Raw genomic sequence first — 19,007 nt, 5'->3', positions numbered from 1 at the left:
AGACTCTGAGAGTTTTCCTGTGGATGATGGCGATTCCTCCTCCTACTCCATTTGTGTGGTCCCTGCAGGTGATCTTGTAACCTTCCGGGACAGCTATGGCAATGTCGGGTGCCGGGGCAGGGTTCAGCCAGGTCTCCGTCAGGAAGGGGACGTCGGGGGAGGTTGAGTCGAGTAGGTCCCAGAGTTCAGCGGCGTGTTTGTGGGCGGAGCAGGTGTTGAGAAGGATGCATCTGAGGTAGTTGTGTTCTTTCCTGGTGGGCAGTATGGCGGGGTGGATGCTGGTGAAGCTGCAGTTCCGGGAGGTGAACGCTCCGTGGGTGCGCTTCGGGGCGGCCAGGAAGCAGGTGTGTGATCGTCCGGTGTTAAGTGCATGAGGGTGCTGGCATCTTAGCGGTGTCGGGCGTCGTGGTGCTTCTGGGGTCCAGGGGTCCTGGTGCTGGGCGCGGTCCAGGCGCACACGGCCGCAGGCGGGCTTGCCTTAGGCATGCCTTCAGCGCGCCAGCAGCGCGCCCTCTGCGTGCGTCCGCTGCGCGCCCGTCATATGAGGGGATGTGAGAGGGAAGAGCAGCTGGGAGGCGGGAGCGGGACGGCGAATGGGATTGCTGGGGGGCGGGCCGCAGTTACTCAACGGTGGGAAAAACGGGTGGGGTTCCGCGGGAGAACTGGGCACAGGAAGGAAAAACAAGTTTAGGCAAGAAGACAAGTTCAGGCACAGAGGAATAAGCAAGTATGGGCAAGAAGGCAAGGTAGCCACAGAGGAATGCACAAGTATGGGCAAGAAGGCAAGTTAGGCACAGAGGAATAAACAAGTATGGGCAAGAAGGCAAGTTAAGCACAGAGGAAAATACAAGATTAGGCAAAAACAATGCAGGTCAAGGCAGGCAGAGCCATGCAGCAGCATGGGGTGCGACCTGCCTGCGAGCAGGGTCAGAGGTCGCTCCTTTCACCGCTGCGCAGCCTCCATATGAGTGGATGTGAGAGGGAGTAGCAGCAGGGAGGCGAGAGCCGGGCGGCGAATGGGATTGCAGGGAGGCGGGGTCGCAGGGACACATCGGCGGGAAAAACAGGCAGGGGTCTGCGGGAGAACTGGGCACAGGATGGCAGAGGAAGGAAAAAACAAGTTTAGGCAAGAAGACAAGTTCAGGCACAGAGGAATAAACAAGTATGGGCAAGAAGGCAAGTTAGGCACAGAGGAATAAACAAGTATGGGCAAGAAGGCAAGTTAGGCACAGAGGAAAATGCAAGATTAGGCTAAAACAATGCAGGTCAAGGCAGGCCGAGCCGTGCAGCAGCGTGGGGAGCAACAGATACATTTGTACATTTTATGGAGAATCTGGGGTTATTAATTAATATAAGTAAGTAAAACCTATGTTCTGAAAGCTGGTCGAAAGTTATCTAAAGGGTGTAATATTTTAATAGGAAATGCAATTTTATCTCAAACACCCACCTCTTTGTACTTGGGAATTTTATTTGATGGCAATGGCCACTGGAGAAATGTAGTAAAATTGGATGCAGTTTAACAGATCAATCAGAGGCCTGTGCAACTTCTCAAGGAAATTGGGCCGTAAACACCTCAAAGAAATGTTGAATATTTTTAATGCCAAATGATGGTCAATTGCGTTGTATGTTTCAGAGTTGTAGAGGCATGTAAATATGGATGCACTACAGCTGTTAGAAAATTGATTTTTCTAAAATCTCCTTGGGCTCCCAAGCAGCTGCTCTAATTTTATGCAGAACTGGGAGCAACTTATCTAACAGATCAGATACGGGTAGAGCCAGTTCTTCTCTGGCATACACGATAGCTGCAGCTCTGAGTATGTCTTAAAAATCTCATGCTAAAAAACATGAAGAAATGTATGTCTGATATCTTCCACCCAGAATATTATGATGACCCTGTAACCCGGCAGTATATCACGAGGAAATCATTAAAGAGATAATGTTTAATTATCCTAACGGAAGCAAGATTGACGTTGGAACTGGTCAAGCCCACTGTACAGCATAATCAAATGGTTTTGACCATTTTCTCGATGCAACCGTATTTAATCAGTGTATTTAACGCCCAACACAGGTTTGGTCTGACACGCTTTAGGCTAGATATCTTTCACCATTTGACTAGCTTCCCTAACACTAATAATTGGTCCAGTCAATTAACGTGTTGTCCTTATGATAAGACTTCAAGTCAATCAACCATCCACATACTGTTTTTCTGTAAATTTAAGGATCATTTTTATTAAGCTTTTATTGAAATCCTTAAATTGTAGACAATGTAGAACGGCATATTTATTTATACAACTGCTTCCAAATTTGTTCATTGGTGTGGTTAGCAAGATTCTTGAGGGCTGTCATTACCAGAAGGAAGATATTAACCAACGTATGCTAAATTGTTTTTGTTTTTATCTTACTCAATTTTAAATTCAGATTCCATTTTATTGTATTGCAATTTATACTTTTATGCTTTTCCATCTGAATCTAATAAAGATGATTTGATTTGATTTGAAGTCCCTCTACTGTCTTTCCAAAACGAATGGTAACAACAGAAACCAATAAAACCAAGTATTCCAGAGCAGGTGGTGAAGAAGATCTGAGATTGAGAATGAGAGGCTGTAGGTAAAGTGTGTGAAACGTGATGATGGGCGGTGAACTGTACGCAGGGTAGAAAAGGAACTTACAGCCTCTTCTATCGCTTCTTTTCTTCCATGCCTGGTTGGCAGATATGCTCATCCTCTTAGAGACCAGTATCCCCTCATCATCCTCATCCTCCTCTTCCATTGGCTCCATGATGATGATCTTGTTGATGTACATGCTTCTTAAGAGCTCCTCGCAGTAATAGGGGATGCCATAACTGCGCTCTACCAGCAGCCTGAATACAGAAAGGGAGATATCACAAAGAAACATTGGAGTACCAGCACATGTTATAGCTGCATTTGCTTCCCTCATGCAAACAGAACAGGCACAGCGCAGTCAGAAGCAGGGCAAGCCTGCCCATACAGAGGTTGGGCACAATACATACAGTGAAAGCTTAGTCACAGACAGTGGCGGCTCCTCCACTCTGGTAGAGGAGTGCTGCCTCACTGCTGGAGCCAACAGATGAAAACATGTCAAATAAAATGATAATAAAGCAATTGTACACAACCAAGTCTTGAGGGCTGGGCCATCATCTGCCAGCAGCAGAAGGAGTGGTGTGCACAGGGCCCAGTGAGTGGGTATGTCGGTTTGGCGGTTGTCTTACGACAGTTGTTAGAAATTTGGGTCTCTGGTTGGCAACCAAGTAGGGACCCCACTTCCTAGTCAGGGCATGGGTGATACACTTCTAATATAACCCCTGCTCACCTCCTTGGTAGCTTGGCAAGAGCACAAAGGCATATCTCAGAGGCAGTGTGTAAAGCATTTGTGCATGCATACAGTAACACAGTGAAAACACTGCAAATGGAAACCACACCAGTTTGGAAAAATAGCAAATCTTTATCTAAACCAACAAGACCAAAAATGACAAAAATCCAACAAACAATACTGGAAAAATAGTTACTTTGCAAGACTATTTTTACATTGCAGAAATAGCTAAAAAGCACAGTTCTTCCTAGTGGGTCTCTCCATCCAGGGCTACTGTGATGCTGACAACGACAGAGTCTGACAGTTCCAGCTGACCATGTCAGTACGGGAAAGCTATAGCATCTACATACTCGGAGACAGTACCTTTCTCGTTGCTGCTGATCCCGTTGGTACGAGTCGGTCAGGGGCAACAGTCCCGGTTGCGGGTCGAAGTGGAAGAGGTGCAGTGTGTGGTGTCCTCATGGTGCAGGCAGTGGCTCGGTGACGGTTGTCTAACGGCATCAGTGAGACCAAGGCTACGATGAGGAGTGAGGCAGAGCTCGATGCGGTAATGGTCACGGTGCAGGCGACAGAGCCGGTTGATGTTCGGTTGGGCAGCGGCGATGTCGGTGAGGTCCAGGCAGAGTGAAGCGAGGTGGTGCGGAGTGCGGTGCCCACAGGATGCGGTGTCAGCAGCGGCTCGGTGACGGGCGCCCAGTGGCATCAGTGAGACCAGGGATGATGTGCTAAGTGCAGTGGTACCTTCTGTGGTGCCTTCGGGGCATGGCCCCAGCGACAGTCTTGGTGACAGATTGGCTGCCCTTTGCCTCTATGTGACTGAAACCAGCGATTCCAGAGGAATGGTGAAGTCTTTGCTGTTCCTGAGACGTCTAGAACAGGGGGCAAGCTCAACCTCAAGCCCTTGGAGATACTTTGTCAAGCAGGGTACACACACAATTCCTCTCCTTGGTAGAAACAGCAACTGCAGGCCAACCGCAGACAGCACACGGAAAAGGGGAAGTACTTCTCCTCCAGCTTCTCCCAGCTCTTTTACTTGGCAGAGGTTCCTCTTGAATTCCAGAAGAGATAAAACATTCAGGGGTCAGGCCCCAACATTTATTGTCCATTTCTTATCCTCTCTGGTGTCAGAGAGGCCCTGTGCTAAGTTCAAACCAGTTGTGCCCTCTCTGGTGCAGCTTCCCAGCAGGATGTGGAGACTGCATTGTTCATGGCAGACCAGACCCGTTCAGAGGCTAGGAAATCTCCTCCCAGTACTCTAAATGCAGTCAAGGTCTATTCAGCCCAGCCCTGAATCATCTGGGAAAGGCAGGTCACACTTCAACCCTCCTACCCCCAGTGGCTGTCTGAAGAGAATGCACATCTCCAGCCCGGATCACTGAAATAATATCGACTACCAAAATATCGACTACCCAAAATATCGACGAGAAAATATCTACAACCAAAATATCGAGTTTGTATGTACAAACAGGTAAGTACAAAAATATCGAGTACAAAATATCGTGTACAAAAATATAGTTGTAAAAAATATCGACTTTAATAAAAACAATGTTTAATTACATTAATATAAAAAATTCATTACTAAAATATAATTAACAATACTTAAAATAACTTTTAATAATTAAATAATTAATGAAAGTAAAAAAATAATATTTTTTTAATCATATTTCTTAAAACATATATATATATAGTAACAAAATTTAATTAAATAATAGCCAATATTATTAACGTACAAATACAAAAGAGTAAAAATTACTATTCCCACTGCAAAGAGTGCAACAGTGGATATATGACGTTACAACGCAACTTTTACAACGCACTACCATTACAACGTAAGTATTGGTAAGTATATAATAATTTTTTTTAATTTAAATTATTTAAAATTATTTAAATATAATTTAATTTAATTTCATAAAATTAAATTAATGTAAATTTAATTTTACTTTATTTTTACACTGTACCCCTGTACCCCTGTACCCCAAAACTGACCCTGAACCCTAAAAAAACCCTTTACCCAAAAACCCAAAACTGACCCTGAACCCTAAAAAAACCCTTTACCCAAAAACCCAAAACTGACCCTGAACCCTAAAAATACCCCTTTACCCAAAAACTAAAAACTGACCCTGAACCCTTAAAATACCCCTTTACCCAAAAACTAAAAACTGACCCTGAACCCTAAAAAAAACCTTTACCCAAAAACCCAAAACTGACCCTGAACCCTAAAAATACCCCTTTACCCAAAAACTAAAAACTGACCCTGAACGCTAAAAATACCCCTTTACCCAAAAACCCAAAACTGACCCTGAACCCTAAAAAAACCCTTTACCCAAAAACCCAAAACTGACCCTGAACCCTAAAAATACCCCTTTACCCAAAAACTAAAAACTGACCCTGAACCCTTAAAATACCCCTTTACCCAAAAACTAAAAACTGACCCTGAACCCTAAAAATACCCCTTTACCCAAAAACTAAAAACTGACCCTGAACCCTAAAAATACCCCTTTACCCAAAAACTAAAAACTGACCCTGAACCCTTAAAATACCCCTTTACCCAAAAACTAAAAACTGACCCTGAACCCTAAAAATACCCCGTTACCCAAAAACTAAAAACCGACCCTGAACCCTTAAAATACCCCTTTACCCAAAAACTAAAAACTGACCCTGAACCCTAAAAATACCCCTTTACCCAAAAACTAAAAACTGACCCTGAACCCTTAAAATACCCCTTTACCCAAAAACTAAAAACTGACCCTGAACCCTAAAAATACCCCTTTAATTTAACATAATTAGCAATTAATCAATTAAATTAAATTAATTACCAATTACATTTTAATTAATTAACAAATATTATGTAATTACCAATTAATTAAATATTACTACCAATTAATACATTTACATATTTAATAAATAATAATTAAATTACTTCCCACCCTATTCCCCTATAAACCCACAACCCGCTACAGGAAATACATTATTTTAATTTACATAATTAGCAATTAATCAATGAAATTAAATTAATTACCAATTAAATTTTAAATAATTAACATATAATATTTAATTACCAATTAATTAATTATTACTACCAATTAATAAATTTACATATTTAATTAATTATAATTAAATTACTTCCCACCCTATTCCCCTATAAACCCACAACCCGCTACAGAATAAAATTACACAATAATTTAAAAAAAATCATTAATTAAAAATAATTATAACATAAAATGACACTTTTCACACATATTATAACATAAAAACACTATAAATAATTACATATTATATAAAAAAAGATATTTTTTACTTTCGATATTATTTACAGTCGATATTACTTCACTTACCTTAAAAACGATATTTTGGCTGTCGATATTCTGTCCTGTCGATATTTTCTCCAAACGATATTTAAAACTCGATATTTTGTCCATTCGATATTGTGGAGTCGATATTATGTCTGTGCACCCTCCAGCCCCTGTCACTCTAAAGCCAGACAGTAAATACACAAACCAGCAGAGGCACACAGGATGGCTAAGCAAGAAAAGGCCTGCTTTCTATAAGTGGTATTTTCAAACACAGAATGTAAAAATCATTCTTACTAAAAGATGCATCTTTAGATTCTGAGCTCAGGCATACTAAACTTTAACTTCCAATCTAGTCCCAATGGAAAGTTATATTTATAAGATGTTATAAATAAACTCCCATTTTATCATATGGGGCAGATGGCCTTTCAATAGTAAAAAACAAAATTGGCAGTATTTCACTATCAGAACAAGCCACACACATCAGGGCCTGTCCTACCTTTCACATACACTGCACGCTGCCCACAGGGGTACCTTAGGCCTACCAGAGGGGTGACTCACATGTAACAAAAGGGAAGGTTAGAGCCTGGCAATTGGGTGCACTTGCCAGGTCAACATGGCAGTACCAGACTGCACACAGACACTGCAATGGCAGGCCTGAGACCCTTTTACAAGGCTGCTTGTGTGGGTGGCGCAATCAGTACTGTAAGCTCACTAGCAGCATTTTGTCTACAGGCTCTAGGCACATACAGTGCACTGTACTAGGGACTTAACAGTAAACCAGATAAGTCAATTATGGAAACACTAATCCATGATAACAATTTACACAGAGAGCATATGCACTTTAGCACTGATCAGCAGTAGTAAAGTGCCCAGAGGCATAAAACCAATAAAAACAGTCAGAAACAGAGGCCAAAAGCAAAAAGTCTGGGGATAAATCCACTGAAAAAGCCAGGTTTAACAAAGGTCAAACTGACATGTACCCTTAAATATCTCCAGGCTGTTTCTTGGAGAACAGCAGGCACAGGTTCTCAGTCCCTAATGGAGCATTTATTCAGCCTGCTCCGCCCAATGCTGGAGCTTTTCTCATGCTGGATAATACCAGCATGAGGGCAGTGTCTGGATTGGCGCAGGGGAGTCTGGCAGCCTCTGCATCTGGAGCTGAAGACCACTGAGGCGGCTGGCACGTTTTCTTTTCTTTTTTATTTATAATTGTCTGCCGTGCTGCCTCACCACTTTGCCCTGCTAACAGCTGCCACTAGTCACACATACAGGACCACTGCAGCACACATATATCACACATCTTGCAAGCCAGTCTCAGAGAGATAAAGATAAGTTAGCTTTCAGTACCCTTTCGTTCGATTTTCCTTCACACCACTTATTAGAGACTATTTTCTTCGGTAGAGCACTTACATTTCCACCTCTGTGGGGATGCTGGTCACACCAAGTGTCTGGCAGGCCAGTTCTGAGATGACAGAAGGTTTGAGCGGCCTCAGGTAGATGTAGACAGTTTTCACACTTTTTATCAAAGTCAGTGCCGCTTCAGGCGGGGGTCGCTCATGGCGGTAAGGGCACAGTGCCATAATAAAGAAGAAAGGTTCTGTCACAAAGAGCTTGGCCAGAAACTGCCACGAAAATGTATCAATGTAGTGCGCCTGATCAATGATGAGCATCAGGGGTTCATTCCGCAGAGCATCCTGAAAAACACAGTAAGAGGTGACTTTGAGACAAAACTTGTAGCTCTACAGTGATAATCAATAACTATGACTTTCTCCTTCCTGGATGATAGAAACTTAGACCTTCTCCTGCAGACCACAGAAATTCTTTTCGTTCAACACTTAGGAATATCCATGCACTAGTGACCTACTGGCAGTGGTGCAGCATAGCCCCGGCAAACTAAACGGTGCAATGGGCCCCCAGGATCCAGTGGGCCCCTCAGCACAGTCCCCTGGCCTGAGAGCTCCTGACTGAGTCTGGGGTGTTGGGGGGTGGACTCCATGTAGTATGCGGGGGAGGGTCAAGTTTTGTTACACAAGTGCCTACTGGGTGGACGTTTCTTTTGTAACTAAGAGCAAAGGAATGCTTCTTGTCAAGACAGAAAAAAATATGTACTCTCTAGTATCTGAAACCTACCATTAAAAAAACGAAATACACACTTTTGGAATCAGAAGAAAGTTTGTTCCCGGGCACTCAGAAATTGCAGCTCACTATACTAAAAAATACCCACTTAATGAGTACCCAGATATATACCCAAGGTACTTATGCTATCAACATAAGTGGCCCATTTCTCCCCGATTCTTGGGCAAGTTTGCACACGTTTTGGAAACACTGTTTTTAGGTCGAGCGTATGCATCGCATGCGCTGTCTCTCCAAGACCTGCAGTAATCAGTGTCTGTTGACAGTCCGCCCATTGGCATTTAATTCATTTGGTCGACTGTCTGTTAAAATCTGTTTATTTGTATTGGCTAATCTTTGTTTTAATCCCTCCTTTTAGTTGTTTGTTAACACCTACACAGCACTGCCTAACTGCCATAAACTTTCAACTAGTGGGTTGAAGTATTTGGCATGGAACTATTTTGATTGTGTTTGTTTATGTTGTATGTGCATGCAGAGTTTTGTTCTTTTGCTTCCGTCTACAATTGAACATTTGTTTGTGCAATGGAGATATGTGTTGCTTGGAAGAATTTGTTTGCATTTGTAAACTTAAGTATGTAGTTTGGACATTTGTTTCTGTGTTGGTGAAATTTTGGGGGGGAAGGATTGTGTTTCTATTTGTATTTTGATGAATTGCTGTGTTGCACGCAAACATATTTGCAATTGTATTTTGATTAATTCCTCCGTTGCATGCATTGAAACTGTGCTTTTAAAGATGTATTTCAAGGATAGTTTAAGCGCGCCTTTAAGTACCTTTTTACAATGTTTATGTTTACGCATACCTATTTTTAACATTTCCATGCCTGTTTTCTTCACAACACATATGGCAAAATGTGGATTTACCAACCTGCGTGTGCGCGTCGGCCAACAGCCTTCGCGAGCACTACCTCGGGAGTACTGCGCACGTCCGTTGGCCAATGTGGCCCCTCCCACTCAATAGAACTCTCACGCCCTATGGCGGAATTTGTACCGCAGTTAAGGAGTTAACAAACTTTTTCGAAATTTAAGATGTATATGTGCATTTGCAAACATGTTCCTGGTTTTATCTATTTAATGTGTGCTGAATCGTTTTTGTACTAGCACGCACGGCAAAATCTGTTGAATGACAAATGCTAGTCTAGTCTTTATGCACGTAGGTGCATTCTTGCTTTTAACGCTGTTTATTTAATTATTGTTTACAACCTTATTCTGCTCCATAAATGCTTATGACTTTGAACATCTGTGCTGAGTGGAACTCTCTCTCCATTCTTACAACCTAAAACCTCTTAAAGCACCTTTTAACTTGCAAAAATATAAGGAAGGCAAAGTGCACTCACCAATTAACATGGTTACGTACTGAAAACTACCACTACTGCCCATGCTGATATAAGTTCTATTGCATTGAGATTGCATTTATATAGTGCTTACTACTCCTATGGAGTTATTGCATGTTTCTAATTTTACACCATACTTTGTAAGTGACAAGTATTTAGCTAACACAGCCATCTTCGTTTCCTGCGTTTACTAGGGTGGAACTCTCTCTCCACTTTTACAACAACAAGGTGCACAAAAATCACTGAATAGTCCTGTTGGCAGCACGCCTTGAAAAATTATAATATTTTATTGTGCACTTGGTAAGTGTCAAGAATTCAGGTGACTGATCCACCTTTTTCCCTGCATTTACATAGGTTGAACTCTCTCTCCACTCTTACAACAACAAGGTGCCCAACACCGCTTTAAGCACCTTTTAACATGCAAAAATATGAGGTAGGCAAAGTGCACATGTCAATTAAGATGGGCAAGTATTTAAAAGTGCTACTACTGCTTATACTAAAATAGGTTCTATTACAAGCGCTACATTGTGTAAATTTAGCTCTTGCTCCTCCTAGATAGGCATTAAAGCACTTAAGTTTGTATTTGTATTTTAATGAATTGCTTAGTTGCACGCATTGAAACAGTGCTTTTATAGATGTATTGCAAGGATTGTTTAATAGCGCCTTTAAGTAAATTTTTACGATTTCTACCTTTACACACACCTTTTTTTAACATTTCCCTAACTGCACAAACGTAAAGCTTGCACTGCTTTTTTTCAACACCACGCACTGACTTTTATCTTTACATGCACATTTTCTAATATTACTCTACCTCTATGTATTTAGGGCCTTATTTATGAAGGCCTTGCGCCGCCGGTGCGTCACTTTTAAAATGGGAAAAAGTGACGCACCGGCAGCGCAAGGCCTTCATAAATAAGGCCCTTAATACGCATTGAATTGTTTTCGTGGCAGCACACGTGGAAAAATGCCTTTTAATGCACTTTTCCCACTTTTTTATAATATACATGTCAACTATTGAAAACATGTTTTTCCTGATTTAATGTTTAATTGCGCTTTGCCTAATTTTGTACACTTTTATTAGTTACACTCTTATTTTCAAACATGTCCCCAAGTGCAGATACTTAACTATTTTTCATACTTAATTCTTTTTCAAGCACCACGCACAGCTACATTGTTATTAATATTTTGCATACGGTTTTTAAACCTATTTTTAGGTTTAACCTAATATATGTTGCTTTAGCACAATTAGCTCAGTTGAATCAAAAATGCCAGTCCAGACTTCAAGAACTGATAAACCCTAAGATAAGATCTGTTTCCACGGAAAAGCATTCCTGCTTTTAACACTGTTTATTTAATTATTGTTTACGACATTGTACTGCTCCATAAATGCTTATGACTTTAAACATGTAATAATAATAATAATAATACCTCTTATATAGCGCCTGGTTACACTAGGCAACAGTGTGTCCCCGGGCTTAAGAACTAATTGCTAGCACAGAGCCCCAGCGAAAAGGCCACAGAGGGAAAGAGCGCAGGACCTCAGAGTTTTGGAAAAAGGTGAGTTTTTAGTTTGCGTCTAAAATTTTACTTCAGATGGCTCCGTCCGGAGCTCAATGGGGAGATCATTCCACTGTTTGCTGGCCAAGTATCTGAAGGACCTACCACCCATCCGTGCCCGCTGGATTCTGGGCACCTGAAAGAGCATACGGCCCTGAGATCGTAGATAACGATTAGGGTAGTACTTGGTAAGCAATTTTTGAAGATATACGGGACCTCTATCATAAGCAATGTGATGGGTTATACACATGCTTTTAAATATAATGCGCTCTCGTATGGGGAGCCAGTGGAGGCGCGTTAAGGCTAGTTTCCCTGAAGATCTTCTAGGGAGGTTAAGAGCCAGTCTAACTGCTGCATTTTGAACGCATTGAAGCCTATGAAGACCCTTCCTACTCAGACCTAGATACAAAGCGTTACTATAGTTGAGATGGGGCGTCACCAGGGTATGAATTAGCGTTTACCTGCTAACTGCAGGGAGCGAGTCCAGGGTCTTGCGTAAGATCTTAAGGATCCCATAGCATTTCCCTGCTATCCCTCTAGTGTGATGTTCAAAGGATAGAGTCTCGTCCAGTTTGACCCCTAAATTCTTAACCTGTTCTAATGGTTTGGGAACAGTGCCAAGTTCTTTGGGCCACCATGCCGACGACCAAATGGATGGGGATTTCCCCAACACCAGAAGTTCAGTTTTATTGGCGTTGAGGCGTAAACAATTTGTATTCATCCATCCCGCTAGTCCGCTCAAACAGGCTGTAAAGTTGGCTGAAGCCTCTTCCGGGGGCTGAGACAGTGTCGCTACCAGCTGGGTGTCATCAGCATATGACACTATCTCAACCCCGTACGTAGCAACCAACTTGGCCAGGGGCGCCATATATAAATTAAACAAAGTCGGGCTCAAAATGGAACCCTGAGGCACCCCATGTTTGAGAGCGAACGCACCTTAGATTTAAAAGGTGGACAGCAAACTTGGAATTGCCTATTCGCCAGGAATGTACGCATCCACTCGTGAGCCAGACCCTCAATACCAGCCTCGCTAAGACGAGAAAGTAGCAGGTGATGGGAGACGGTGTCAAATGCCGCGCTCAGATCTAATAAAAGGAGCGCGGCTGTCTTCCCCTCGTCAACTCTACTCCTTAATAGCTCTGTGGAAAAAAGGTGGGCCGATTCAGTCGAGTGGAGCGCTCTAAATCCTGATTGCGAGGGATGCAGATGTGATCCCCTATCCAAGTATTCAGATAGCTGCTTATTAGCTATCTTTTCAACCACCTTAGCGCAAAAGGGAAGCAGCGATATAGGTCGATAATTATCCAACTGCGTAGCACTCAAATTAGGTTTTTTCTTTAAAGGGATGACTTGCGCTACTTTCCAATCTTGAGGTATGTGGCTTGTTGAAAAAGACAGTTTCGCCATGTGGCCTATATGAGTTGCCAGAAGCTCAACTTGATTCCTAAGGACGTTGGGGCGAGCTACATCCCTGGGAGAGCCTGATTTGATATGTGTGCTAAGAACTCTCTAGGCTGCAGTGAATTTAGAAGACCTTTTGTAGCCAACATTTGTTAACATTTAGTAAATACCTTTCTTTCACCATTTGTAAAAAAAATCACAAATATACAAACATTAAGGATTCATATGCTATTTTACAATATGTGAACAACACTATACAACATTATTTGTTTAGCGGCATGATTTTTTTAAACGCTGTCCTTCCACCAATTATTTTAATTCTTAACGTATACACCCTTCACATACTAAGGTACCTTTCTTTGTTTTGTTACATAGATGGAAAAGACTATTCCCGGTACATTTATCTTTGGTATATTGCCTTAGCCTCTAAAACTAAAATATTGGATGCCTTTGGTTTTAGATATGTTTTGTCCAGACTCTGCCCTTTGAAGCCAACAAACAATTGTATAAAAAATAACAAAAATAACAATATAGAAAAAAAGGTAAACACTTGCAGTGGTCTGCAAACGAGCACAAATGGACCCTGGGGCCCCCTTTATATGGGACTTTTGTAGAAAAGTGGCTTTTTTGAGGCGCTGTCTTTCTAAGCGTCTAAAAAAAATGTCATAAACAAACACTTTCACAGATGTGCAAGCGTGGACAGATGGACACTGGGTTTCTCTGTCCATCAGAAGTGGCTGACTTGTAATCTGCGTAACACAAAGGGCCGGGGCACACTGTTTATGCAGGACTCGCTCTCTCTGGGTTGTTTTGGTAAAGGGCATCTACATATACTTTTGGTCGTTCGCACATTATATCTGAAACCATAAAAGGAATTACTCTGTGCGGTACCGCACCCTGCCCGTAACTGCTTCCTACTTTATATTTAAAATATTGCAAGGCACTTCTACAGATTTCAGCACATTTATTTATATATAAACAGCTATATTTCTTTCTTTATTGTACACTTTATTTAGTCAAGTTCTCTCAGCACATATTCTAAGCAAGGTGTCCAGCTGCATTACAATACCTATATAAAGCAACAGCAAACAAATATAAAAAGACAAGGGGGCATATTACCAACGATCAGCGATATTTATCGCTAACAAGGCTTAGCAACGATTTTTTTATCGCTAAGCATCGCCGGATATTATAACAGAGATAACTTGCTATTAGCAAGGATTATCTCAGAAGTGATAAAAATCCTCGCGCTAACTGCCAAATTAGAGATTATCGCTGGAAAACCAACGATAATCTCTCGAAGTTTGGCGTTAGCTTGATGATAGGGGCTCAAAAACTTAGCCATGATATCCACCTTCCATAGGATATCATGGCTAAGTCAGGAAAATTCCAGGTGTAAAAAAAGCAGCGCTAACCGCGGTTAGCGCTGCTTTTTTTTTTATCACTAACAGGGTTAGCAAAATCCTTGATAATAGGAGAAATGTCGCTTAACAACATTTCTCCTATTATTTTTCTCTGGAAAGCCCCCTTTGCATCTCATTAGAGATGCAAGGGGAAGCGTAGAGAAAAAGGGTGCTAACATGTAAATTTGCGTGTTAGCACCCTGTTGCTGATAGGGAGATAATTTTATCTCCGCTTTCTTGGCTTTTAAAGCCAAAAAAGCAGCGATAAATCCCTTGATAATTTGCCCAGAGATCCCTTTACAAATTTCAGATCCAATACAGCTATAAACTGGTGCCCTCTATCCATGTTAAATTAGCGGGGAAGCAGCTCTTTTGTCATTAGCATAACACAGAGGGCCTGTGTTATGCTATGTTATGTTATGTTATATATGGGTCTTGTATAGCGCAACGGCTACTCCAAAGGAGTGTCCCGGCGCTTTTATGCTCCAGACCCAAAGAAGAAAAACAAAAAAAACATAACAACAGACCAGAAACACAGAGGAAGGAGACAGTTGAACTCTAGTTCGAAAATAACCAAGTCTTAAGACCCTTCCTAAAGGCCAACAGATTAGACGTGGCTCGCAACGACAAAGGAAGGGAGTTCCACAACTGAGGGGCCAGGTATCTAAAAGATCGCCCTCCCAGGCGTGCCCTCTTTATACGCGGGATCGCGGCCAAGGCCAAAGACTCCGATCTTAAAGATCGCGTCGGCCGATAAAAGGTCAACCTTTTCTGTAGGTATTTAGCACCTGTGGCAGCAGTGCCTTGTGAGCCAAAGTCAGAGCCTTGAACTTTATCCCCTTCCGTATGGGAAGCCAATGGAGGGATTGCAGCAGGTTTGAAGCACTGGCTCGACGATGCAAGCCGAAAATTGCTCGTGCTGCCGCGTTCTGGGTCACCTGTAGGCGCTGTAGAAGGTATTCTGGGAGGCCCAAATACAGAATATTGGCGTAATCCAATCTGGATCCGATGAGGGCCTGTACAATTATTCTCCGGTGTTCCTGGGACAAAAGAGGAAAAAACTTTCGGAGCATCCGGAGGATGCCGAAACAGGTTCCAGTAAGGGTAGCCACCTGGGAATTAAGCGTAAGCCCATTATCAATTTTAATTCCCAGATTCTTAGCCCACATGGACGCCTGAGCCGGAGGGAACATGTCAACAGGCCACCAATCATGCCAGTCCGGTTCCAGAGGACATCCAAAGAAAAGTATCTCAGATTTGTCCGAGTTACACTTGAGGCTGTTCAGATGGTGCACGGACTCGTGGGCTAGGGGTTGTTTTAGAAAAGCGCATCTATAAACACTTCGGCCTATTTGCTTATTATATTTGAAGACATATTTGAAATGAGTCAGTGCAGTACTCTTTATATTTAAAACCTTTAATTAGCAGCTGGCTTTTGCAGGTCGTTTGTTCTTTACATAATGCATAATACTGCTCCCCCCACTACACTTACATTGCTAACAAGTATGTCTGGTATTAGGATGTAACAAGCCTACTTTTTAACGCACATAAATGCTCCTTTTCACAGTCCTCAGACAGTAATTTACTGTTGGTGTCACTTCAACATACGTTAATTCACAGTACTTCACAGTTTTTACAAGCTATTCACCATACAGCCCTTAGTCAGTTTTAGGAACCCTGACAACATCTTTTCACAGGAAATGACTGGTGACACTGTAACACTTGTAACAAATGCTTCAGTTTCTTTTCAAGGGGAAAAAAAGGAAACACTACAGCAATATGTCTTGCATTTGCGAGAGTTTGAGCTATTTGTAAACTACAATGCCTTTTGATTCTGTGTTTTAAAAACCTGCAAGTGCTGCGTAAACACGCACTTTGTACTTTTAGGCCTTGCTTGGGAGAAGTAAGGCTGCCAGTAAAAGTGGCGTAGTTACTGCTAGCCTTGCTTTTCATAAGCTAGGACTATAAGTACAAAGTGTGTGTTTATGCACCACTTTCAGGTTTTCAAAGCCCACAAATAAAAGACATTGTCATTTACAATGCCAGTAGCTCAAACTTTGCAAATACGAGACCTATTGTATTGCAAATGCCAGGGGCTAAGTAATATACAACACATAGGAACCCACGAAATACACTCTGATTGGGACCGCAGAAATACTTTGTGATTGGGGTCAGTGGCATCTTGCACAGCCATAGTGCCTCATGCAAGACTACATACTAGACTGCTTCAAGGCTGTCTGGAGGACCAATGATTCCAATGTGCAAGGAATTAAGAAGTTAAGTTGAACATAACCCATTTTTTTCTGAGCCAGAAATTCTGCACCTGTCTTTTTTGACCACACCAATTAAATGTGCAAACCATGCACCCCAGACCGCTCCCTTTTGACAAGTATCACAATTACTGAATATGTGTATGCGTGGATGTCCAGCAGTGGCTTTCGGTCTAGATGACCCATCCTTAACACTTGAATTCAGAATCTCCTTTGAACACATGAATAAGGCTTCCTATTTGAAGTAGCAATATTGATGACTACCCAAAGGCATTTTGCATCAAACTCTCTCGGGATTTTATTACTAGGAGCATCTTGAACTCTTTGAAGAAAGGATTGATAAAATGATTCTGGACAGATTATGAATTTGACAGATGGAGTATAGTCCATCAGGGTGGAGAAGGGCAATATGTCTGCCACCTTAAATAACTATGGTTTGTCAAATTTAAATATCACTGCCAACCCAGCAGGGATCTCTGTATATTTTTAGGAACCACTGTTATGGCGATTCCTGTCAAGGTACAAAAAATGTGGATGGCTGCCCTTGGTTTTCATGGCTGTCCACTAAACTTTACAAAAGTTTTTTATTTTCCCAAAAAACTCCCGAAGTGAGAGATTTTATCTGGTGGTGATGGACAGAAAAAAGAGACATCATACAATTCATCCTAAAGAGGGAGGACAATGCAATGCCCTTCCTCAGCCAATCTTTACTCCATATGCTGTCTGGGGGAAGTTTTTCATTGATGGAGCCAACGGAGGCACCACCAATGGAAAGGTGATGGTCTGATCCACACAAAATGAGGCGGGCGGACCATCAGTTTGGCAAACCAAGTACTCTGTTAAGTTTGCAAATGAGTACTCAGTCTGCCAAAGTCTGGATCAGGCTTTCAATTTATTCTTAATCTTGAAGATGTTTCATATCAAGAGCCAGGTTATGATACGTACTTTATTTTTGGAGACAAAATATGCCCACCTTGTCTAGTAAATGTTCCAGCATTCCATTTTTTACAAAAACTGGAGATGCCAATGATCAGTTCTGAAATCAAATGGCTGTCAAGCTCCAATTCATAGGTGCCTTTTTCTCTACAAACATGCTTAATGGCCAACAACTCTCTCCAAGTCAAAATAACTTTCAGGAAGACTACACCAATTGCCTTCTTAGAGGCATCCAATTGTACAATTAACTATTTTGTGTTTTGGGATTGGTGCTCGTCTTACCTGATGTTGATGGACAGTGAAAACTTGCCATGTGTTCGCCCACCCTAAACTGGGTGAGCGGGCACATGCCTGAACCTCCGATGGCCCTTACACTGTCTGGCTGTGGGGGGTTGTGCTGGTGGCAAAAACACAGTAATCGCCAATGTCAACCGAATGAAGGTCTTATGGTCTCTAAATGAGGTGAGCGAGGCTTCAGTTTGGCGAATATGGTGCTCTACTGCCATTGCAATGGAGTACCCTCTTTGCTAAACTCTGAACAGGCCACTTTTCACTTTTTGAGTTGTAGCTGCCGTTGTGGACCCGCAGGAAACATACTTAAATCAGGTTTGTCCTGAAAGGGATCTGAAGCTTTGATGTTGATTCCCAACTCGGAATGGGAATTCACTGGGTTTTTTTCTGAGGTGCTGGGAGCCTTGACTGGGTTGAAGCTGAAAATCAAACGGACACCAGTCAGATACTTTTTTCCACAGGCACCTCTAAAACTTAAATGGAAAGATTTCTCAAATTTTTCACACTTTCTTCTAGCAATGCAACAACCACAGGAGTAAACTTCTAAGGCCAGAGGACCTCAGGGTAGGACCTGTAGCGACTCAGCTTGTCAGGCAGAGGCCACCAGCAAAGTCCAGTCCAAGTAAACTCCCCACTTTTCAGCTAGGTACTTCAGAGATAAGTCCTCTTGAAGCTTGTTGTGCCTCGGTACTCGGTAGGCACATATGAAGTCAGGTAAATGACCCTTAGAGTCAACTTCTTTGTCCTGGGTAACGGAGGGAGCATGTCCATTCCTCCCAGACTCCTATCCAGTCACAGTTAGCAAGTCTAGTCCTCTTTTGATCTTCCACAAGTCCAGAAAGTGTTCTGTGGTGGGGGTGTGGGGTGCCTCATTTAAGCATGGCACGAGCTAGTGGTTGACTCCTGGGCACTCCCTTACCAACTGGGTAAAAGTTCCCAGGTGTAACTCTAGCTTCTTTTTTAGTATTTCCTGTTTGCCCCACTGCAAACAATTCTACAGTGCTACTCACTCAAAATTTAAGCTAGGGGAAGACTTCTCCCCTTGTGCAGATTCAGTGTTCC

General features: G+C 42.2%; 1 protein-coding gene across 5 annotated transcripts in view; it reads right to left on the bottom strand.

The window, feature by feature from the left end:
- Positions 1–19,007, bottom strand: part of ADCY10 (adenylate cyclase 10) — a 4,100,562-nt gene that overhangs the window by 1,741,203 nt on the left and 2,340,352 nt on the right. For all 5 annotated transcript variants that reach the window (XM_078679137.1, XM_078679136.1, XM_078679138.1 and 2 more), the window contains 2 exons: positions 8,034–8,317; positions 2,670–2,860 (listed from right to left, as the gene is read on the bottom strand). In XM_078679137.1, coding sequence (XP_078535263.1) covers positions 2,670–2,860; positions 8,034–8,317 — 475 coding nt within the window. The remainder of the gene's footprint in view (positions 1–2,669; positions 2,861–8,033; positions 8,318–19,007) is intronic.

The sequence above is a fragment of the Lissotriton helveticus genome, chromosome 3_1 (assembly GCF_964261635.1).
Source record: "Lissotriton helveticus chromosome 3_1, aLisHel1.1, whole genome shotgun sequence".
Lineage (NCBI taxonomy): Eukaryota > Metazoa > Chordata > Amphibia > Caudata > Salamandridae > Lissotriton > Lissotriton helveticus.
The sequence above is the reverse complement of the archived record's forward strand: the minus strand, read 5'-3'. Positions and strand labels throughout refer to the sequence as shown.